Source organism: Cervus canadensis, chromosome 26 (assembly GCF_019320065.1).
Source record: "Cervus canadensis isolate Bull #8, Minnesota chromosome 26, ASM1932006v1, whole genome shotgun sequence".
NCBI classification, from domain to species: Eukaryota; Metazoa; Chordata; class Mammalia; order Artiodactyla; family Cervidae; genus Cervus; species Cervus canadensis.
The window spans coordinates 1,226,853-1,248,192 of NC_057411.1; the positions used below are offsets into that span (position 1 = coordinate 1,226,853).

At 42.1% G+C, this 21,340-nt stretch overlaps 1 protein-coding gene across 1 annotated transcript in view; it reads left to right on the top strand.

Annotated features, from left to right (window-relative positions):
- Positions 1-6,337: 6,337 nt before the first annotated feature.
- Positions 6,338-21,340, top strand: part of SPATA18 (spermatogenesis associated 18) — a 52,584-nt gene continuing 37,581 nt past the window's right edge. Inside the window, exon 1 of the mRNA XM_043448452.1 lies at positions 6,338-6,765. Within this exon, the coding sequence (XP_043304387.1) occupies positions 6,679-6,765 (87 nt within the window). The 5' untranslated portion in view covers positions 6,338-6,678. The remainder of the gene's footprint in view (positions 6,766-21,340) is intronic.

A 21,340-nucleotide genomic window follows, 5' to 3' on the forward strand; every position in this document is an offset into this window, starting at 1 on the left:
GGGCCTGTGAAGGCTGATGCTTTTTTTCCTGTGGTTTTGGAGGTGGGTTGAAGATAGTGTGGATGTATCTCCTGGGGAATCCAATTTAACAGATGTTTACTGCACACCAGGAAGGCATTCAGATATACAAGTAACTCGAGTACACATTCCTTGTTCCCTGTGGAGTCAATATAATCCAATAATCCTTAGTTAAAAAAAAAAAAAAAAAGAAGAGGGCAGTGGTGACCAAGGTTTATAACTATTCCTCAGGTAGCTGAAACTTCTCCTAAGCATCTTGGGGCCCCAGGCCTGCCTAACTCAACAGGAACACCAAAGAGACCTGCTGGCCAAATTTTTCTTTCTCTAGGAACTAAGTCAGTTTTGGTTTTTGACGACTGGAGCTGATGTTTCTCTCTCCGCGTACTTTACATCAGGGGATTGCCGAGAAATTGTAGTTAGAAGATTCGGCTCTCTCACCTGGTAAATCCTTTATAATCTTGCCCGTCTCTCCTCTAGTTTTGGCTAAGATCAGTACCTAGCTGGTCATCAAGTTCTTTCCAAATGCTGGACCCAATTGACTTGCATCTCTAGGCTGACTCCTGCCTGTATCTCTAGGACAAGCTTCATCTTAAGCAGAAAGACTGTTACAGCTCAATGCTTTGGGGAGTTAGCAGTAAGCCTCTGATAATAGTCTGGCTGTGGTCCCAATAATACACTCAGATAACTGGGCTTTTGACTGATCCTTAATTCCTATCCCTAATTCTAGTCCTCTAGTCCTTACTTCCTATGCTTTGCTTCTTTTCCTTCTGCTTGAAAGTCCTTCTCTTTTTCTCTCTCAAGCACACTCTTATTCATCCTTCAAAAATCCATTCAAATGTCATGTTCTCTTTGAGCCTTCCTACCTGCCTGGGCAGTTTTAGCTGGTCTGTCCCTTAATTCTGCTCCTAGTCTTCTACACGAATTTCAGATTGCATTGTATTCTGTTTACCTGTCTTAAGATCATATTAAAAATGGGGTGCTCTGTCTGGAAGATCCGTATCTTGCTCATCCTTTTATCTCCAATGCTTAAGACAGTAATGAAACTTAATATCTTAGAAGTCTGTAATACCCCAGTTTCTAAGACTAGCAGCCCTGCCTTGGTTTTGCCAACCTGTCTCATACATAGAGACAAAGTGCCTTGGCAATACCACCAGTAAAAACTAAATTTAATCACATGCAGTTGGGTCAGCAAAAGCTAAAAGATTTTCTTCAAATAGTAATAGAGGCCCTGACCCAAAGGACTAACATGGACAGCTGTAGGATAAGAATAGCATGGCACACACAGAAGAGGACTGGGGCGCCTAAAAAGAAGGCTTACTAGAGCAGAACAGATTATGCCTTTAGCCACATTTGCTGAGGGTTTGCAGCTGTCCCCAGTGGAAATTATGATGAGGATCCCACTGTATATCCTTGGAGCTCCCTGCATACAAGCTTCTTATATACAAGCATCAGAAAACACACACAACTCTTGCTATACTGAGGGGTTTGGTTGCTCTTTTGTTGGCTTCATAAAATCCTAATTAAAAATCTCTCCCGCTAACTGATGCAGGTAAAATTCAAAGTGGACAAAAGTAAGAACTTTCAGAAAGCCTATTCCATCCAGATGTTTGACTCATTACACTTCTCTAGGAAAAAAGGCTCCTGGCTGGGTGGTAGAATTATGATGTTTTAAGAACAACCAACTGGCTATTAAATTTGCTTTTATACCTCTATGGGGTTATGACCTCAGATATAAAGCAGCCAATCATCTCCTTCCTGCCTTCTTTCCTTCTTTGCTTTCCTTTCTTCTTTCTTTTACTTCTTTCTCTTTTTGTTAACAGTTTAATAAACATTTATAGAGGGCTTAGAATGTGCCACTTGCTGTGCTGAGGATATGAAACTAAATAGACCTTTGCCCTTTTCTTTAAGAAACTCACAAGCTTATATAGGATGCAGACAAATAAGTTTAACATAGTAGGGTAACAATATCAACATTTCTAAAGTTAGAGAGACAAAGCACAAAGAAGAGAGTAATGAGCTTTGTGGGGGTGGGGGAGTTAGGAAGATTTTGTCAGTTTGAGCTGAGTTTAAATTTATTAAAAGTGCAACTTTGGAGAAACCCCGTGTTTATTTCCTGGAGATTAGCTCTATTAGTTATTTCAGCAAGCCTGCAGAATAAATTGTATGCCAAAAAGAGGTTCAACTTTTGCTGATTGGCTAATGCTCTCAGAATCAAGGCCTGACCTCAACTGAATTGTGAACCAGAAATTGAGACAACAAGCAAGATTTGCTCAATCTCAACCATAACCAATATGTTTTAAAAAAAGGAAAAACGTTAATGTCAGAACTGCAAGAGCTCTTAGACCTCATCAAGTCCATGTTTTTCATTATATAGATGGAAGAAAAGTGAGGCTCAGAATGATTAAAGACTTATGTAAAGTCATGAGAAACCACTAACTGGAAGAGTGTGAGATAAAACAAGAGTATCCACATCTCAAATTTATTCTTTCAACTTCTCTAAGATAATCTGATAGTGTACCAGAAAGTAAGATTTGATTTTTCTTTTGTTCCCAAATAAATGCCTACTTGAGAATATCCTGAAATAAATAGGAACAAAATTAGAGCATCAAAAGATTCTTCAAATAGAACCTTTACTTATCTATTTCCTTTCATATATATATATATATATATATATATATAGCTTACCTGGTAGCTCAGGCTTCCCTTGTGGCTCAGCTGGTAAAGAAACTGCCTGCAATGCGGGAGACCTGGGTTTGATCCCTGGGTTGGGAAGATACCCTGGAGAAGGGAACAGCAACCCACTCCAATATTCTGGCCTGGAGAATTCCATGGACTGTATAGTTCATGGGGTCACAGAGTCAGACATGACTGAGAGACTTTCACTTTCACTTTTCCCTGGTGGCTCAGACGGTAAAGAATCTCCCTGCAGTGTGGAAGACTCAGGTTTGATCCCTGGGTTGGGAAGTTTCTCTGGAGAAGGAAATGGCTACCCACTCCAGTATTCTTGCCTGGAGAATCCCATGGACAGAGGAGCCTGGCGGGCTACAATCCACGGGGTCTCAAAGAGTCAGACACGACTGAGGGACTCTTAACACTTCCTTTATCCTATATATATATATATATAGACTTTAAAAACAGAATCTCAACCTTGTTGAGTGCATGCGTATAGTTTTAAGCATGTGGATTGTTCTTTAATCAGCAACATCTACTGTTTGCATTCCAGGCTCTAACTCTCTCTTAAATTGATTGCCATCCTGCGCCCATCAAAAGTGCCAAGGAAGGGATCATCATTAAGGGCACTTATGAGGATATCTACTTATTCCTACAGGTATGGAAGTTCTAAGCTTGTATCAAGTAACATCACCAGAGAGCAAAGAAATGGGGTGTCAATTGCTTGGCCCTCTCTTTGATGGCATGTGTTCTAGTGTTACCCCCATTGGCATTGATCAAAGGTGAGAGCAAGAAAGATTGTTTCTGTATTTTCTTTACAAAGGGGAGGTTATTAAGGACACATTCATCTGTTATTCTATACTCTTTGGAAAGGAATAAACATATTTAAGAACTGGTACCAAAAAATGTGCTTTCATTCAAATTGTTGGTATGTGTACTTTAAAAATCAAATGGTAATCATACCATCTATTTTCCTTTTTTTCTTGACTGCCACAAAGCCCCAGAATAAATGTAAAATAAGGCTCAATATTAGTACACAGGCTTAAACTGGGGGCATATTTGTTTCTTTCACTAATTTTTTTCTAAATCCAACAAAGATGTTTTCTACAAACTTTTTACTATAAGCGATCTGAGATTCTCTTTTGGAAGTTTTAAGGGGATAAATAATGAATAAGTATGTAAACTGTTTCCTTTGAGTACTTGAGAGTTATGCTTGTTACTAGTAAGCATCAAGTTCTTGCTATGGACAACCATGTTCCAGAGCTCTATGGAAACTAAGGGGTGCATGAAATGACTGGGAAACCTGAAGGAGCTTGAATCTAGTTGTGATGGTCAAGTATTGTAGAGATAAGGTCAGGTAGCACATTCTAAAGTGATTTCAGACTCATTCTATCCTAAGACTCCATATGTCTATTAAATGAGTAATATGAACATTTGGTCAAAGCATATTCTATTTTGAGTTGGCTTAAATATTGATATTTTGAGTAACATTTTTCTGAAGGTGGTCAAGTTTTTGGATAGCTGTTTCTGAGTAAGTTTTCATAAAAGCAGTTTGTGTTCATGGTGGAAATTTGAAAAATCGGAAAAGTATAAAGGAACTAATTAGAATCATCCGTAATCATGCCTTGGGTTCATGTTGTATAATGTAACACAATATATATAATTTAGAGACCTGCTTTTTTCACTTAACATTATATAGTAATAATTCCTAGATACTAGCTGTTCAATAATGAGATTTCTATTGTGAAACATTCCATTGAATAATTTACTCAATCAGCAGCCCTATTGGTGCTTTATATGTTTCCAACCTACTCTTCTCTGTTTAATATTAGTACTGTGACCTATTGTACATTTGTAGCAATAGTAATCATAGCATTTAGGAAGCAAATTTATAGCATTTGCTGAAACATGTCAAGCACTGTGTTGCACTTCACATGAATGATCTTATTTAGTCTCTAATAACACTGTGAAGTAGGAACTATAGTAAGATGATATAAGGGCTTCCTAGACGGCTCAGAATCCATCTCAGGAGATGCCATTTGATCCCTAGGTTGAGAAGATCCCCTGGAGGAGGAAATGGGGAAAGGAAACACTATTCAGTATTCTTGCCAGGACAACCCCATGAACAGAAGAGCCTGGCAGGCTGTAGTGATTAAAGAGTCCCAAACGACTAAAGCAACTGAGCACACAGGCATGCGAGATGATCTAAACAAGGACTAGAGGTTAATTAAAGTGCAACAGTAAGGAGGAGGATTTAACCCTTAGTTTGACCTAAGCAAATATTCCAACTTGGTTTTTATTAATAAGTAAGTCAGACTGTTCAAAGATTCCAGTTACCTCTAAAAATGTGCATTAAGTTAAGAAACCTGTAAGATTCTTCTTCATTGCCTTCCTCATTCTTTATATTTTTTAAAGAAAGTCAGTAATGAATATTTATTTTTTGTACTTTAGCAATTGTTATTGCACCATGATAAAATGTGTGTTCTCTTTATATTCTTTGTGTTTTTTTTGTTGATATAATTAAAATAATAATACATCATGTACAACATAGTGATTCAATATTTGTATATAATGTGAAATAGTCACCACAATCAGTCTAATTAATATCTATGACCAGACATAGTTACAAGTTTTTTTTTTTCTTGTGGTGAGGACTTTTATAGTCCTTATTTTGTGATCTACAGAAGATAGTAAGAACACAGACTCCAGAATGAGCCTTTCATTTTTATCAGAGGACAGTAAAACCACTAATTAAATGGAAAAAAGCGGGGTGGGGGCAAAAAGTCTTAAGTTTACCGTCAGTGGACATGTTCAATGTTCATAATTCTTAAATACCTGAAAAAAAAAAGAAACTGAATTAAACTAGCTAACCGACTAGCTGAGGTCCTGCTTCCACTGGCTCTGTTTTAAAAAAGATAGATAAGGATGATTTGCAATCTGCACATCATTTGACGACATTGAAAATAAGGGTACCAAAGTGCTTAGTGATGGTTGAAATGGTTTCATTTCTTAAGTAGTCCAGACTGCCACTGTGGCTTAATATACCTTTTGAAATAGTGCCAAACCGGCTCTAAACTTGCACGAAGTCTTAATTAGAGAATTTATAATTAAATAACTTTAGAGTGGTTAATGATTCTAAAAACAGACCAAATCTTATTTAAACCTGATTGACTTTAATTTGTGAACATCCTGGAGCTAAAATCTATTTAGCTGGGCACCCACCAAATCCTAGGTGTTACAAAGGAAGAAGTAAAGTCTTGAGACGTGAAAGAATATAGGAAGGAGTCAAACAACTGCTTTCTTCACCGCCTAACCAAAAACGTCTAGAAAGAAATAACCTTTGGTTTCCTAGACAAGAGGCCTCCGGCTGCCCAGCATTCCCACACTGAGGGAGCCTCTCTGTCCATCAGGGTCGGGCGGCTGCCATCTGGAGTCTTAGCGTCTTCCAGCCGCCGGCCCAACCCGGAGTCTCACAGGCTTTGGGGGCTCTCGCTTTCGGCCACCAGCAGCAGCAGCAGCAGCAGCAAGAGGCTGAGCATCAGGAGCATGAGGAAGAGCGGCATGGCGCGTCCCGGCGGTGCCCCGGACCCGCAGGCGGGTGGGGGTGGGGGTCGGGGCAGGAGGGATGCGGGCGGCGGGGCTGCAGGCGGATAGGGCGCTCGGATGGGGCTGGGCGGCGGCGCGGGCGTTGCCAGGAAACGGGCGGCGCGCGTCCCCAGCTGCCGCGCGCTCACGTCAAGGTTTGTTTAATAATCGCCCGGGTATTTATTGTCCTGGCTCCCGGCGGCCGCGCGGGAGCCGGGAGACCGCGCGCGGGGCAGCGAATGAGGCGCGGCGGCTGTGGCCCAGGTCACCTCCCCCCGGCTTCTCGAACCCTGCCCAGCCCGACCCGAGGCGGGAGGATGGAAACACCAGCCGCGCTCTGAGCTCCTCAGGAAGAGAACACCTTCGAGTCCATCTCCCAGAGCGGGCCGAGCGGAAGAGCGAGCGATGGCCGATAACCTGAGGAGACTGGTCTCCAACGAAGCTTTACGATCGTTGCAGGACAAGCTAGAGTCCTGGCTGAGGGAGTACAACGTGAGTCAGAGGGGAAGACCCCCGGAGTTCGCCCTCTGTCTAGTTCCTTGCACAACCCTCGGCGGGAGGCTCTTAGGGCTGGCCTCCGGGTGACTGCTTTGCCAAGTCCCGCAGTTTTGATTCCTCACTGGGACCCGCACCGAGGGAAGCAAGGAAATGCGATTCCTTTCTCTCCTTCCGGCGCGAGGTGGCGCGGTGGGCGAAGCGCTGGTCTGGTCGTAGCAGAGGAGAGCTCCTATTTTAGCGAGCGGTATCCAAGGACGCTGGCGGTCCTAGCAACGGGAAAGCCCTGCGAGCAACCCAGGTCCGGTCTAGCTTGTCACTCTTCCTCCAGTCCCCTCTACCTGCAGTCCACCCCGATACCCCGACTCGAATTATGATTATTTATTACATCCCTCCTCTTGCCTTTCCGCAAGTCTCCCACTCTGGGGATAAGATTTTTATGGAAATATACCCAGGAGTTAGTACCCAGAAGTCAAACGGACACTAGTCAACCTTGCGAGTTTCACTTGTGTGCTGATCAGCATGGCAAGTAAGGCAGTTTCAACACCAGGGCAGATTTCAGAAGGCCTGTTGTCAAGGCATCTGTAAGCTAATATTTTGTCATCAAACCCAGTAGGGTTCTTCAAATCTCATTAATTCCCCCCACCCCCAACCCCACTCCAGCTCCCGTTCATCTCCCTATCCAGATAGTAGAAATCCAATGCAGAATTTGCTCGGTTGGTCTGTCTTAAAAAGGAGAGTTCTATGCTGTAGCTCAGCTGGTAAAAAAAGTCCATCTGCAATGCAAGAGACTCTGGTTTGATCCCTGGATCAGGAAGATCCCCTGGAGAAGGGCATGGCAACCCACTCTAGTATTCTTGCCTGGAGAATCCCCATGGACAGAGGAACCTGGCGGGCTACAGTCCATGGAGTCATAAAGAGTCAGACATGACTTAGCGACTGAACAATAACAAAAAAAAGGAGAGTCCTATTCTCACACAGCAAGTAGAACAATGCAGGAAAAAGAGCTGGGGACCCAGAATCAGCCCACCCTGCCAGCTTTTAGGTCTGACTTTGCAGAGAACTGGCTGAATCATTGGGGCTTCCCTGGTGGCTCAGTGGTGAAGAATCCACCTGCCAGTGTAGGAGATGCTGGTTCATTCCCTGGGTCTGCAAGATCCCCTGGAGAAGGAAATGGCAACCCACACCACTGTTCTTTCTTGCCTGGAAAATCCCATGGACAGAGGAGCCTGGTGGCTTAGTGACCAAACGACAACAAACAACAACGACAAAAGCTGAATCATTTGGGGCAAATTATTTAACCTCTAGGTCTCAGTACCTCCTCAGCTAACTGGGAGCCTGGAATTGATGATGGGTTAAGTTCCTTTTTGGATCTCAACTTTTTGAGTCTAGATTAGCTTGTTTCTGAAATCCTACCAGGAAAATGCAACTGCCTGCCATCATGAGTCCCTGGACTTTCCTATTCACCTTGTAACCAGGCTCCTGGGACGAGGGGAGCTCAAAGCACTATGGCTTTCTCCTTAGCCTGCTTTTCTAGTGTTTACCCCATTTGCCCACATTTAAAGAACCAATATTGATTATTCCTTCTCCATCAGAATTGCAGGAAAATTAAAATTCACCGTTAGCACAAAGCCCTGGGCTCCCCCCACCACCTACCTTTAAAAGTGGCTACTTGTTACCTAATCTCAGAAGGATGAGAGTAACAAATCCTAATACATGTATTTTCCCTTCTTAAAACTGCTTCTTACAGAAAATGTTTTTCTTGCCCTGTAGCCAAAATTAACTTGGACCATTAAAAAGTGTGTTAAGCTTGTCATTAGACAATGTTGAACACAAATGACACTGGTAGTGGCTGGACCAAATTAAATGATTGTTTGAGAAATGACCTGTAAGTTCTGAGAAATGCCAAAGTTTATTGTACTTTCTCTTCTCACTAACAGTGGTGCACCCCATTCTTCTGTTCTCACCAAAACCATTTCTATTTAGATTCCTCACTTGTGGCCCTCCCCATCTCCAATACACACATATAATTAGTGGAGACTGAACTCTTAGAGATCAGTGCCTTTACAAATTTTGTGGCCATTCCTTGGGCATCATCATTTCTCTTTCAACTTTCTGGCATCTCTATTGCATTTGACTGTCAACACCTGCATTTTTCTAAGACTCTATTTGTCTCCTTGTCTTACCCACACCCCTCTGATAGTTGTTCTTCAAGGGCAGACTTTAGAAACCTTCTCTTCCACCTCCATTCCTGTTTCATCTCTTACCCCTATGCTGATGAATATCATATCTATACTCAGGTCCTTTTCTCATCTGAGCCCTCACTTCTCCAAATGTCCATTGGACATTTTCAGTTGTGCTATTGTCATTGCAAAGTCAAATCAGTGTAAGACTGACCCTAGCTTCTCCCATGCCACAAATACTGGCTTCTTTCCTTTAGTCACAGTCTTTATCATGACACACTACTTTCTCACCAGCAGAATCTGTTGGTACTCGTTTCTAAGCTTGTGCAGAACCTGAGCATGTTCCACACCGTCCCCACCTCTGCTGGCACGCTCATACACCTTTGGTCATCTTTTATTTGTGTTACTTAAAAAAAAATAACCCAAAGTTATTCTTCTAAATACCAAGTCAGATCAAGTTACTCCTATGGCAAAACGCTCCAAACTTCATATCTCAGAAAAAAAGTTCCTGCAGTGGCCATCAGGCTCCTGTACAACTGTGCTCCTTTAAACTCCGTGATGTCGTCTCTTACTCTTTCCCTTGCTCAACCACTCTAGTGATACTAGACGCCTTGCTCTTTGTAGAGCAGAACTGTCCAACGGAACTTCCTGTGATGATGGACACATTCTATGTACATCTCTGTATCAGCACAGTCCAGCATGGTGGCCAGTAAGCATTTGAAATTCAATGAGTGCGAACTGAGGAACTGAAGTTTTAACTTCGTTGAAGTCTAGTTTGAATTCAACTAGTTGCATGTGACCAGTGGCGACTGTATTGGACAGAGCAGCCACCCTCACCCCTGGAACCACGGTGCCCTTCTCTGCTTTATTTCTTCTATGATATCTACCCCTTCTAATTTTCACTGATTTACTCTTTTATTTTGTTTGTTAGTCTTCCTCCCCTCCCCCAACACACCCTAAAATGTAAGCTCCAGACGGCAGAGATTTCTGTTTCATTCCACTTTTGGCCCCCTCGTAGTTGCTCAATAAATCATGACTGGCTGAATGCCACCACCGTTCTCCCAGACACCCAGTTCCTTGGACTCATTTCTGAAAAACGTCATATTCAGTGTAGAATTAGAAATGACCCTGTGCATGCCTGGTGTGTTCAGTCACTTCAGTCGTGTTCATCTCTTTGTGACCCTATGGACCATAGCCCACTAGGCTCCTCTGTCCATGGGGTTCTCCAGGCAAGAATATTGAAGTGCCCTATTGACATGGAAGCAACCTAGATGCCCATCAGCAGACGAATGGATAAGGAAGCTATGGTACATATACACAATGGAATATTACTCAGCCATTAAAAAGAATTCATTTGAATCAGTTCTAATGAGATGGATGAAACTGGAGCCCATTATACAGAGTGAAGTAAGCCATAAAGATAAAGACCAATACAGTACACTAACGCATATATATGGAATTTAAAAAGATGGTAATGAAGTGCCCTATTGCCATGCCCGCCTCCAGGGGATCCTCCTGACCCAGGGATCGAACTGGAGTCTCCTGCATCTCCTACATTGCTGGCAGATTCTTTACCCCTGAGCCAGCAGGGAAGCCCAGAAATGATCCCCAAATATCTTTAATTCAACTTTTCTTAAAATTGAAACCAGAAGCCAGGATTAACGATCCTCTCACAAGTGAGAGGGTGCAAGGATTCTGAACAGTGTGTGTGTGTGTGGCGTGTGCTGAGTGGTGAGGGCGCGGCGCTAAAGAAAGACGATGAGAAAATCTCTTTACAGAACCTACCAAAATTTAGGTTACATTGAGACTTATTCAACATCTTGTCATCTACAGTTTGAGTTTCACTCAATTGCTAAGAGTTTTCCTATAATACTGCAATATTGTTTTATTAGTTCCAAAGACTTTGGCCTTAAATCCTTAAGGTGAAGAGTACTCATTGTAGCAAATTATATTTATTAAAATATTGGTTGTAGAGAACTATGTTTTTTCCTTAAAAGCTTCAAATTATGTTTGCTATGGAAGGTTGATTTTTCTGACTGTGACCACATTAATTGAGTTCTGATAAACTCAAGCAAAAGAAAAGACTGTATATATTCCTCTAGAATTAGGAACATGGTTAAAGTTATTCCTTTGGGGAAAGTTATTTTCAAGTGAAATAGATAAATAACTTGAACAGATTAATTCTAAAACACAATGCAGAATTTTGATTGTTTTCCAAACTAGCCATCATTTGGATTAACAATTAGATCCTATTTAGTTTTTCATCTTAATTTCTCTAATATAATTTCCTGCTTTATCCATTCCTATCTCCTCTGCCCTTATCCGGCCATCACCACCATCCCATACACAGCCTGTTTCCTTGATTCCTATGTTGTCAGAAACAGTAAGTTCTTTTAAAATATAATTTCCTGCCCTGAAGCCTTTGTTTTTTATCTTTTGGCTTGTTTTTAATCTTACAACATCTACCAATCTTCTGGGCCTTTGGCAAAACTGCTTCTTGCTTGATTTTATTTTTTTAAGTTATATTTACCTTAACTTCAGGAAGAAATATTTCCCAACCCTCTCCCCTTCCAGAGAAGCAAATCCTAAAAACAACAGCAAACAGCACCATCTCATTTTCTTTTAGTTATTAAAGAGATGCTGAATTATTGCATTACTTGGTCTTTAAAATTTGGACTCCATTGGAGACTCAGGGACGGGTTGTGGTAAACACATGAATCACAGAGTGAGTTTTTCCTCCTTTGTGGTTATTGAGAATGCTAGTGGATCAGCCATAGACAATTCCTTCTTGTTTAACCAATAATTGAGCCAATTATTAAGAGTTTAAGAATTAATTGAACAAACGGTTACTTAGCTCCTGGTATGTATAAAGGTTTGGGTGAGATACACTATATTCACACTTTTTCTGCAGTGTACATTTATTCATCAGACAACTTTTTTTTACAATATGTCTGTCTGTGCTAGGTGCTGGGAATAGAAATGTCAGTTGCATCTTAGTGATGAAATTCTAGTTGGAGAAGAGGACAAGGGAGAGAGGAAAGGATGTGTGCAAGAAGCTGGGAAGCATGAAAAAGCTAGCATATCTCAGGGGACTGGGAATACTTCCAGGCAGGGAGTGGACATGAGATAAGGCCAGGGAGATGGGGTGGTGGGGGCCAGGGGACGGGTGCCTTGGGTGGTGTGTTATGGAGTTCGGACTTTATCCTGAGGGCAATGGGGAGAAACTAAAAGTATTATATAGGGAGGTAATGCTTCTCTTGCATTACTCTCCCTTTGTGCTATAGAATTCTGTACTAACAAGTGAAAACAACATATCAAATATCAGCGCATAAAAAGAAGCTCTTAAAGAAGTGTCCTCTGTTTGTTTTAGAATAATCTCTGTGGTTGAAATAGAGCTGCTTTTATGCCAAAACATGCCTGATTCTAAGTACAAAAGTGAAAGGTTGCTACTGTGAGCTGTGTGTTACGCCAGGATTTGTGACCTCTGGAAGAGAGGATTTTGATCCAGGGTCAGAGATGAGACTTGATTACTTGGAGCCTTTTGTGTAGCAAAGTTTTAATAAAGTATAGCAAAGATAGGGAAAGCTTCTAACATGCACATCAGAAGAGGACAGAAAGAGCGCCAAGGCATTTTATGTCTGTTAGCTAGCTTCTAATCGGATAAAGAAACACCTCAAGGCTGAGGGAGTTTCACCAGGCCCCTCTCCCACAATATGCATTTTTGAGATAGGATGGCCAAGGTGTGTCATCCCCAGCCATAAAACAATTAATATGAGTATTGGTTTGTTGAGCCATTATCAGCCCAAGGTTTGAGAAAAGAAAAAAGAGGTTGTTCTTAGGAAGAACCGGTTTCCTCAACACAGAAGGAAAAAAAAGTCTGCCCCTTGCAGTTTACTTCCTTCTGCCTCCTGGGGACCTCTGGCCTCCCTACCTGTTACCCTCTCAAAAGGCTGTTGTCATTGCTATGGTGTCTTCAAACAGATTCCCTGGCCCCCCTTCACTCTTCCCCTTCTACATTCTTGAGGGTTCAACTAGTTATTAAATTTATAGAGAACAGTTTTCTTCCCTTCAGGACCTTTATCTCTTTCAGTTCAGTTCAGTCGCTCAGTCGTGTCCGACTCTTTGTGACCCCATGGACTGCAGCACGTCAGGCTTCCCTGTCCATCACCAACTCCCAGAGCTTGCTCAAACTCATGTCCATCGAGTCGGTGATGCCATCTAACCATCTCATCTTCTGTCGTCCCCTTCTCCTCCCGCCTCAGTCTTTCCCAGCATCAGGGTCTTTTCAAATGAATCAGTTCTTTACATCAGGTGGCCAGAGTATTGGAGTTTCAGCTTCAACATCAGTCCTTCCAATGAATATTCAGGACTGATTTCCTTTAGGGTGGACTGGTTTGATCTCGTTGCAGTCCAAGGGACTCTCAAGAGTTTTCTCCAACACCACAGTTCAAAAGCATCAATTCTTCGGCGTTCAGCTTTATAGTCCAACTGTCACATCTGTGCATGACTACTGGAAAAACCATAGCTCTGACTAGACAGACCTTTGTTGGCAAAGTAATGTCTCTGCTTTTTAGTATGCTGTCTAGGTTGGTCATAGCTTTTCTTCCAAGGAGCAAGTGTCTTTTAATTTCATGGCTGCAGCCATCATCTGCAGTGATTTACTGGCCAGTAATGAATAAATGCCAAACCTTAGTGTCTTGACAGAACAGAGATTTCTTTCCCATTCATGCAAAGTCTGATGGTAGCTCTTATCTGTTACTGGCTGAGTTTCAGGTGCCCTCCATCAGATGGAGCAGCCACCTCATTACCGGACCTGGAAGTTTCTGCAAGGGGAATAGAGGGAGTGGAGAACTTGCCCTGCTCCTACGTCATACACAGCCCTTGCACTCATTGTCCCTTGGGCAGACTTAGTCGTGTGGCTGCTGCCTAACTGTAAGGGAGCCCGAGAAATGTGGAAAAGCACGCGGAATATTTAATGGGTACCACCCCCTCTGCCACAGTTACTAATGATAAATTCATGGCTACAAAATAATTGACAAATAGTTAAGGAAGACTATTTTCTTTTTAACAGAGAGTCTACTAACTTTTAAATTTGATTCTCATTTTCATCTTGGACAAACTGGTTAATGTAAACATCACCATTGTTTAATGTTAAAGGAGAAGAAGTAACAAAATAAGTCCAGTGGGAATATTAATTATGGATTAAGACACTAAAATCCAGTGTGTGCATGCTCATTGCTTCGGTCATGTCTGACTCTTTGCGACCCCCTGGACTATAGCCTGCCAGGCTCCTCTGTCCATGGTATTTTCCTGTCAAGAATACTGGAATGGGTTGCCATGCCCGCCTCTAAAATCCAGTGGGAAAGCTTAGATAGAAGCTCTTCCTAAATTGTTGAGGTATAATCCTCCTCTTTCTTATATTTAAAATTCAGAAAAAAATAGATATGCAACAAGCAGCAAAGGTTAACTGTATAGCACGGGAAACTATTTTGTAATAACCTATAATGGAAAATAATCTGAAAAATAATATAAACAATGTATATGTATAACTGAATTACCTTGCTGTGCACCTGAAACACTGTAAGTCAACTATACTTCAATAAAATATGTATATTAAGGAAAAAAATAAAGTGAAATTCAGGATTTCAGTTTAAAAACTTTGTTGTGGAGGCTATGAGTGTGTGGCAGGGTCAGCTTCAATGATGTAGAACAGAGGGTTGGTTTTGAAACAGAGCCATTTGAAAGGCTGCCCACAGACGGGCACCTTTCTAGAAGCAGTTATAGCCTGTTATAACCAGTATTTTCACTTTTACTTTGCAGAGGACTTCATTTAAAAGAATTTTTTAAGGTATAGCTGATGTATAGTGTTATATAAGTTTCAGGTGTACAACATAATGATTCACAATTTTTGAAGGCTATGCTCCATTTATAATTATTGAATATTGGCTGTATTCCCCATGCTGTACAACATATCCTTGTAGCTTATTTATTTAGTTTTGATTTTTTTTAATTGGAGGATAATTGCTTTCCAATATAGTGTTGGTTTCTGCCATACGTCATCATGAGTCAGTCACAGGTAATCATATGTCCCCTCTCCCATCTCTATACCCATCTGGCACTGTTGGTGGGAATGTAAATTGGTTTGTCCACCATGGAGATTCCTTAAAAAACTAGGAATAGAACTACCATATCACCCAACAATCCCACTACTGGGCATATACCCTGAGAAAACCAAAATCGAAACAGATGCATGTACCCGCTGTTTATTGCAGTACAATGTCTATTTTATTCATAGTAGTTTATACTTCTTAATCCCTTATAACAAGTGTTTAAAGAGTTCTTGAAGGCCCTTAAAGCACTCTTCATGCATTATTGCCTTTAAGCTTTATAAGAACCTATGAGATAGGCTTTATTTTCTGTATTTTACAGATGAGAAAACCAAATCCCAGGAGGGCAGCTTGCTTGCTCAAGGCCACTCCACTTTAGAACTTGGATTTGAACCTAGCTCTTTTGCTTGTCAAGTCCATTCTCCTACAGAAGGAGGGAAGGACATTCCACTGACTTGCAGTGTCTGTTTCCTGCCATCCTTCCCCCACCCACCTTCTAAAAATACATAGCCTGGTCAGCAGTGGCAGTGGGGAGATTGGAACGGGGAAGGAAGGTAGAAATTAGGGTTTTGCTTTCCATATGTGAATTTCCAGGGTCAGCCGCAAAGACCTGAGAAATGCCACCCCTGACTAGACTTCACATCCTTCCTACTGATCATCTCTTTTCCTTGCTCCTGTACATATTCGCTAATTGGCATGTTTGGAAATGGCATTCTTGTTCTATGTAAAATGACTTTTTTTAAAAGAAGACTTTTAAAAAATAAAAATATCAGGTAAATCATTATTAAGTGATTGTAACTTGCATATTTTAAAGGATACTGTGATAAATCCTTTTGCACAGTTTCTTATCTAATATAGATGAAGCATATTTTGTGTATATGAAAGTAAAGTTTCTCAAAGTGGAAATAACTATATTTTGTACTAAAATTGATAGATTTGAATAGCTTTTCAATTGAAATTTGCAAAGCTTTTCAAATTGAAATTTGCAAGTTGATTAAAAATATTTAGTGATACATTTTATTATTAACATTTGTGGAGAATGAGATGGTTGGATGGCATCATCGACTCAATGGACATGGGTTTGGGTAGACTCTGGGAGTTGGTGATGGACAGGGAGGCCTGGCGGTGCTGTGGTTCATGGGGTCGCAAAGAGTCGGACATGACTGAGCGACTGAACTGAGCTGAACTGGGGTGAAAATTTTCTTTCTAATATTGTGCAGGTGATTCAAGTTAAGAATAGAATAGTATGATGAGAGAGCCATTTCAACACAGGCTATGATGACTGGGGTCTCATGAGGAGAAATGTTAATAAGGTCAAGGCTGCTCAAAAGTATAGGAATTGAAAGGGATCAAAAGATTGTTGATCTGGTGCCCATGGTACATGTACACTAGCGAAATAGGCTTGTGTGGGAGTGGAGAGAGCTGCTGGAGGAAGTGAGGCAGCAGAAGTCATGGAGAAGCACGTTATGAAGAACCTTGGAAATAAGGCAACACTTAAACTCAGCTGGTCAGGAGGTTTGGTCTGGGCTAGAGAGTGATAACACCAAAGGGGTGGGAACAAAGCCTCTGTTCTGTTGCTCTCCTTCCCCACACTGCGAAACTTCTCGAAAGACTAATCTGTCCTCACTGTCTTTGCTTCTTTAACTCCCATTTGTTCCTCAACCTGGAATGATTTGGAACAATATCAAGAATCCTTTCCCCAAAACATTCTGCTGATGGTCAGGTCAAGTCTAATCTCTCTCTCTCTTTTTTTCCCCCATAGTCCTTATCTCCTTGATTTCTCTGTAGCAATTGACAAATCTTATCCAATTTTATTGGACTTCTCCTGTAGCTCAGATAGTAAAGAATCTACCTGCAATGCAGGAGTCCTGGATTTGATCCCTGGGTCAGGAAGATTTCCTGGAGAAGGGAATGGCAACCCACTCCAGCAGTATTCTTGCCTGGAGAATTTTATGGATGAGGAGCCTGGTGGGCTATAGTCCATGGGGTTGCAAAGAGTTGGACATGACTAACACTTTCATCCAATTTTGTGGCTTTAGCTACTTCCCAGATGTTGGTGACTCCAAGATTTATTTCCAGCCTGGGCCTTTCTCCAGAGCTCCCGACCCAAATGGCTGGCCACCTGAATTCCAGACAGCTTCATGTGGATGGCCAGATCCTCTGAGTCAACATGAACCAAACAGGATGAGTTGCCCTCCCTCCTGTCTTGTTGCTTCTCTACTTGTGGCCTCTGGTTAGACAACAGCATCACAATCTCCCCTGTGGCCCAAGTCAGAAACCTGGTCTCCTGTCTGTCCATCACACCTTGTAAATGGGTTCATCAAGCCCTGAGGAGTCCACCTTTTAAAGGTCTCAAATATCTCCCACTTTCCCCTTTAGCTGCAGTTGCTCTTATTCAAACTCCAATCATTTCTTACATATGTGGGGAAACCAACTTCTGGCGTATGGTTAAGGCAGATCTCACGTGAAATTTGTAGCAATAATGCCTACCGCTGCAGGAGAGTTAGGGAGGAGACATGCTGACAGAGCAGCTGCTTGCTGTGAAGAGAATTCTTTCCCTCACAACTCACAGTATTTTTGCAGCCATCATGCTTACAAAAGGAGGCTAGTAGCCCATCTCCGTCACACAAGGGTTTTTGTTCCTTCAAAAAAACACTTTGCCAAAAAAAATGTTAGTAGTGCTGGTGGTTATATTCTGGAATATGACACTCCTGTCTGTTACTTCTAGCTTTCCTATCTTCATGAAGCCACTAGAATAAATTTGAAGTTTCCTCGTTTAAGTGCCACACCAGCAACATGGCATATTCCTATTGATTTCCTACCTTTCTCCATGCCTCACTCTAATCCAATTTTTATACAACTCTTTATGGGATTGTTTTGGGGCCCCTCATTGCCCAAATCAGTGATTTTCAACATAGCCAAAGCCCTATTCTCTGGGATAGTATTGTTAACACTTACCCACAAAGTTAATGCATTTTATTTCACAACGTAGCACACATACCCACTTTGTTGTTCAGTTGTTCATTCGTGTCTGACTCTTTGCATCCCCATGGACTGCAGCACGCCAGGCTTCCCTATCCTCCACCATCTCCCGAACTTGCTTAAACTCTTGTCCATTGAGTCAGTGATGCCACCCAACCATCTCATTCTCTGTCATCCCCTTCTCCTCTGCCTTCAATATTTCCCAGCATCAGAGTCTTTTCTAATGAGTTGGCTCTTCGAGTCAGGTGGCTAAAGTACTGGAGCTTCAGCTTCAGCATCAGTCCTTCCAATGAACATTCAGGGTTGATTTCCTTTAGGATGGACTGGTTTGATCTCCTTGCAGTCCAAGGACTCTCAAGTCTTCTCCAACACCATACCCCCAACACCATATACCCCCTTATACTTATATAAGTGAAGTAAAGTTTTCATAAATAATTCTTATTAGTAATTATGATGTAACTGTTTTCTCTTTCATTAATTTTTTTTAGAAGGAGCTATTGTTGTTGTTGTTCAGTCACTAAGTCATGTCCAACTCTTTGCAACCTCATGGACTGCAGCACGCCAGACTCCTCTGTCCATGGAATTCTCCAGGCAAGAATACTGGAGTGGGTAGCCATTCCCTTCCCCAGTAGATCTTCCTGACCTGAGGATTGAACCTGGGTCTCCTGCATTGCAGGCAGTTTCTTGACCATCTGAGCCACCAAGGAAGCCGAAACTCCTTTTCCATCTGGAAAGAGCATTCTCCCTCTCATACCTCTTCAGTTCAGTTCAGTTCAGTCCCTCAGTTGTGTCCGACTCTTTGCGACCCCATGAGTCACAGCATGCCAGGCCTCCCTGTCCATCACCAACTCCCGGAGTTTACTCAAACTCATGCCCATCGAACCAGCGATGCCATCCAGCCATCTCATCCTCTGTCGTCCCCCTCTCCTCCTGCCCCCAATCCCTCCCAGCATCAGGGTCTTTTCCAATGAGTCAACTCTTCTCATGAGGTGGCCAAAGTATTGGGAGTTTCAACTTCAGCATCAGTCCTTCCAATGAACACCCAGGACTGATCTCCTTCAGGATGGACTGGTTGGATCTCCTTGCAGTCCAAGGGACTCTCAAGAGTCTTCTCCAACACCACAGTTTAAAAGCATCAATTTTTTGGCACTCAGCTTTCTTCACAGTCCAACTCTCACATCAATACATGACCACTGGAAAAACCATAGCCTTGACCAGACGGACCTTTGTTGGCAAAGTAATGTCTCTGCTTTTTAATATGCTATTTAGGTTGGTCATAACTTTCCTTCCAAGGAGTAAACATCTCTTAATTTCATGGCTGCAGTCACCATCTGCAGTGATTTTGGAGCCCCAAAAAATAAAGTCTGCCACTGTTTCCACTGTCTCCCCATCTATTTGCCATGAAGTGATGGGACCAGATGCCATGATCTTAGTTTTCTGAATGTTAAGCTTTAAGCCAACTTTTTCACTCTCCTCTTTCACTTTCATCAAGAGGCTTTTTAGTTCCTCTTCACTGCCATAAGGGTGGTGTCACCTGCATATCTGAGGTTATTGATATTTCTCCCGGCAATCTTGATTCCAGCTTCTGCTTCTTCCAGCCCAGCGTTTCTCATGATGTACTCTGCATATAAGTTAAATAAGCAGGGTGACAAAATACAGCCTTGACATTCTCCTTTTCCTATTTGGAGCCAGTCTGTTGTTCCATGTCCAGTTCTAACTGTTGCTTCCTGACCTGCATACAGGTTTCTCAAGAGGCAGGTCAGGTGGTCTGGTATTCCCATCTCTTTCAGAATTTTCCACAGTTTATTGTGATCCACACAGTCACCTCTTCCCAAACCACCTGACTTCCTCCTCAGGTAACGCTAAGATCAGTGGGACCTTGGCCAACACAGATGTGATTCCAGAGCTGGGAAGGAGTTTTGTCGCCTCCACAGCTCTCAGATTCTCTTAGCTAGATCGTTGTAACTGCTTACCTCCTTCCCAGATGCACTCTCTAATTCAATTATCTGGTCTGCTCCCGCCAGAGTCATTTTTGTGAAATCAAAACAAACTCTCCACATGCCCCATTAAACTTTTCAGTGATTGGATAGAGCCCAGAGCCCTTCATGTGATAAATAAAGTCCTTTATTACTTGGTCTCTGGACCCTGTGTTCTCCTCTCCTGTACAATATACCTTGCTGCTTCTTGCCTTGATAATAATACTTGTTCTTCCTCCACTGAAAGTGTCTTAACCTCCCACCCATCACCCCGTACTAGAGTATATTCTACTCTTCTACAGCTCACTATCTTCTTAGAGCACTTAGTAAGCTCTAAGGGAATTATTTATCCCCTGTGTGTTTCCTACTCTCTGTCCTGCTTCCCCAGCTGGTGAACTCATTGACAGCAGGCAACTTTTTATTTTTCAATGTAGTTTTGTTCCCTGAGCTGCCAGCCCAAGGCTTAGGAATTAAAGGGAGTCAAGGATTTATGAATGAATGAGATTTGGAATTAGGAGGCAGGACAATTGGTTCATGGGCTTCCCAGATGGCACTAGAGGTAAAGAATCTACTTGCTAAGGCAGGAGATGAAAGAGACTAGAGTTTGATCCCTGGGTTGGGAAGATCCCCTGGAGGAGGGCTTGGAAACCCACTCCAGTGTTCTTGCCTAAAGAATCCCATGGACAGAGGAGCCTGGCGGGCTGTAGTCTATAGGGTTGCAGAGTCGGACAAGACTGAAGTGACTGAGCACGCATGCAAGCACATGATTAGTTCATATCTTTGCTCTGTTTATCTTGTGGGGAGTAATTGTTTGGTAGAGTACTGTGACTATGGAAAGTTGAGTGTCTTCTGCAATGCTTTGTATTAGAAATGGGCAACGTGTTGTGACACGTCTTGGGATCAGAAACAGTCTGACATGGTATAGTCTCTTATGTTAGTGGTGTGTGCAAACTCATTTGATAAACATTGGACCCCTACTTTGTGCCAGGCACTGCTCAAGGCACAGAAACCTATAGTAATAATACTACAATAATCCTAATTACTATATACCTTCTCAGCTCTGCACCTATGCTAGCTCGTGAGATCATCCACCTTCTAAATTCCAGTGAATGGAAGAGCATTTTTCAAATGCCTTCTCTAAGGGAATAAGCTAATAAGTGGAGAGCCTCATCTGAACTGAGGTCTGCCCTATTACTCAGTCCATTGCTCCCCTCAGTTCTGTGCAGCGTCTTACAGGTGCTATATCTTTTGTCTTGAAGGTGCAGAATGTGCATTATTTTGATTTAATTCTCTTAACACTCTGCGAGCCATAATCTTCATTTTC